General features: G+C 33.4%; 1 protein-coding gene across 2 annotated transcripts in view; it reads left to right on the forward strand.

The window, feature by feature from the left end:
- The window catches only part of Ulk2 (unc-51 like autophagy activating kinase 2), a 113,740-nt gene that overhangs the window by 5,687 nt on the left and 104,821 nt on the right, over positions 1 to 3,232 (forward strand). For both annotated transcript variants that reach the window (XM_004646376.3, XM_023706610.1), the window contains exon 3: positions 18 to 59. In XM_004646376.3, coding sequence (XP_004646433.1) covers positions 18 to 59 — 42 coding nt within the window. The remainder of the gene's footprint in view (positions 1 to 17; positions 60 to 3,232) is intronic.

Below are 3,232 nucleotides of genomic sequence, written 5' to 3' on the forward strand. Positions count from 1 at the left end.
CTCAATTTCTTTAACAGGAACTTCAGCATGAAAATATTGTAGCACTGTATGATGTTCAGGTACCTTATTTTGCATTTTTAAAAAACTTAAAAATTGTATTTTATACAAATTTAGGTGATTCGTAGTAGAAATTTACAGTTGCCTTTTTGAAGAAACATATTTTCAGTTATATCATTATGAAATTGTTTAAAATATGAAGTAGTAGTAAAAAATACTGTGCAGCATGGGTACATTTATTAACAATTGATAATATACTGTTAGGGTAGTTATAGGTCAAGTAGTGGAATGCTAATACGACATCTAGCATTTTTCTGTGATATAGAAAGGTGTATTGTGGGCAATTGAAAAATTAAGGGGAATTTTTTTCTTACTATGAAAGTAACATTTATAAGTCATAGACATGTTAGGAAATAAGATAAATAAAAACAAGGATGTTAGGCACATGCATAACCCAAATATATCTGTGATTATCAGTGTGGCATATAGTAGCATTATATTTTATTTGGAGATGGAAAAAACATCCTAATGTCATTTTCTAATGCAAAATTACCCTATAATCACAATTATTCTTTTCAGAGGTCAGCTTTGGAGAAAAGTAATGTTTTTTGGGTGGAGCAGCAGATGTAATAGTTGTCTTATATTTAAGAGCCATATTATGTTTAAAAAAATTCTCTTTTACGTGCTAGACACATTTTATGTGGTGTTCACTGTGGGAGCTGAAGGGACTGAGGCATATGAAAATAACAGTAGATTCACATTTTCTTTCTACTCTTACTTCAGGGCAGACTGTTACACATGGTTCACATATCTTTCTTTTGTTTTGCTTAGTTTGCACAGTTAAATTCCAGTAAAAATATTTTTAGCTAAAACTTTGCCATATTTATTTGCATTATTTAAATTTATTTTTCAGGGGGCTGGTGAGATGGCTCAGTGGTCTAAAGCACCTAGTTAGAACAAGCTTAGCAAAGCACAGGGTCCATGGTTCAATCCCCCGCACCACATGCCAGCCAGCCCCGCCCTCTGGTGGGCTGAGCTGGCCACACACACACACACACACACACACACACACGCGCACGCACGTGCACACACACACACACACACAAATAAATAAATAAATATTTTTTAAAAAAATAAATTTATTTTTCAAGTTTGAATGGTAGCCATGTGTCAGTCATTGTTCTGAGTGGCAAGTATAAAGTAGTGAATAAAACAGTCCTCTCAGTGTACTTAATTTTAGTGGGGTGAGAAAAAATGGACTGTTTTAGATACATTTTTTAATGTAGTCATTCTTCTGTAGGTAATATCAAAAAGTAGTAAACTATGGGGCCAGGGAGATGGCCCAGTAGAATAAGCGCTTCCCTGGCAAGTGCAAAGGCCTGAGTTCAATCCCTGGTTCCACAAAAAAAAAAAAGAAAGACGAAAAGTAGTAAACTCAACCCATGTTATAAGATAATAATGTATTGTTTGTCCCATTTTATGGAAAAAAATTTCCTATTATAGAAAAATACTGTAATATACCTACCTACTGTTGCTATAGTTCAGTTTATAGAATTAGAATTACCAGGTCAAAACACATGCCCAATTTTTGATCATAAAGTATGCTTGCTTTCCAGAAATTTCACATTTTAAACTACTATGCATGGGATATATGAGTGCTATTTATATATTTTATTACCTGTTTAAATGGATATGACTCATTGCAGAAATTAAAACACTATAAACGGAACAAAACTTTAAAAATTAAACTCATCTCACAATTCTAGATGAAATGTCCATTCTACTCAGAGCTGTTTGTGTAGTTTGTCTTTCTTATTCTCTATAGATAAAGGGCACTAATTGGTACAAGTTGGTGCCTAGTACAAAAATTAGTTAAGTAATATTAGCTGTTAATTTGCCTTTCTTAGAGAAGTACAGAAAACTCTTGCAATTGTGAAGTAGGTTTTTGTTTCAGAGCAGAATATACTTAGATTTTTTTTTTTTCTATTAGAATGAGAAGTATTTTTAAGTACCAACACTGGCTATAGGATCAATACCATGAGGAAAAGTGTACTAAAAATCCTGAATTACCAGTCAGGAATTTCGAGATGACTGCATGAAAATATTTTATTTTTTACATTGTATACTAGTACAACTAATATATAAAAAACTTAAAAAATATCAGCTATATATGTGTGGGCTCATTTTTGGGTTCTTTCAGTTTGTTTTTTTTTTGTTTGTTTTTGTTTTTTAAATCTATGTCATTAAGGAGAGGAGCAGCAGATGTAATAGTTGTCTTATATTTAAGAGCCATATTATGTTTAAAAAAATTCTCTTTCATGTGCTAGACACTCTTTATGTGGTGTTCACTGTGGGAGCTGAAGGGACTGAGGCATATGAAAATAACAGCAGATTCACATTTTCTTTCTACTCTTACTTCAGGGCAGACTGTTACACATGGTTCACATATCTTTCTTTTGTTTTGCTGTTTTAGGTCTTTCCTTCATGCTGTGATCCTGCTCTGGCAGGTGTTAGCTCCTAGTTCTTTAACAAAAAATAAATGGTAACCATTTTTGTAGGCTTCTCTATATCTCTGTGATCAAAGAATTTTGGCATAATGTATTTTAGGGTTGTTTTTTTTTTATCTAGTGCTTGAGAATAAGTGAAGCAGATTGTTCTAAGTCACTGAGTTTCTTTAGTTCTTTAGTTCTTGCCATAAACATAGGCCTCACTTCTCCCCTTTGGATCAATCAGGTAACCTCTCTTCAGAGTTTCTCTGTGGTTCCTCAGTAATACATGGGTTTCAACTTGTCTGTAGGTGACTTAACTGGTTCTGTTAGTCCTATCTGTTACAACTACTCATGTTCCAAGTTAATTAAGTACTTTGTTTTAAAAATGTATAGTACTTTGTAGAGGGAGCCTGAAGGTGGGAGTTGTTCAAAAAAAGAATGTTTGAATTTGTGGAGATCTTCGCTGCTTGCTTTGAAGGTGGACAAACACAGGATGGTTTGGATGAGAGATCAGATATTAAAATATATCTTTTCATTATTTATTTGATGATTGAATGAAGAAAAACTAAGTAGTGTGTGTAACTCAAAAATTGAGATTACCAAAATAGGAATTTGGCCTCATTTGAATGAGCACAAGTCATTGATGACTGTTGAGACTCTTAAGAGTTTCTAACTCCTTTTTTTTTTTGCTCCGAATGCCTTCAGGGCAGGTTTGGCTGGCTTGAGTTGTAGGGATCAAACCACAG

The sequence above is a fragment of the Octodon degus genome, unplaced genomic scaffold, assembly GCF_000260255.1.
Source record: "Octodon degus isolate 3935 unplaced genomic scaffold, OctDeg1.0 scaffold00266, whole genome shotgun sequence".
Taxonomy (NCBI): domain Eukaryota; kingdom Metazoa; phylum Chordata; class Mammalia; order Rodentia; family Octodontidae; genus Octodon; species Octodon degus.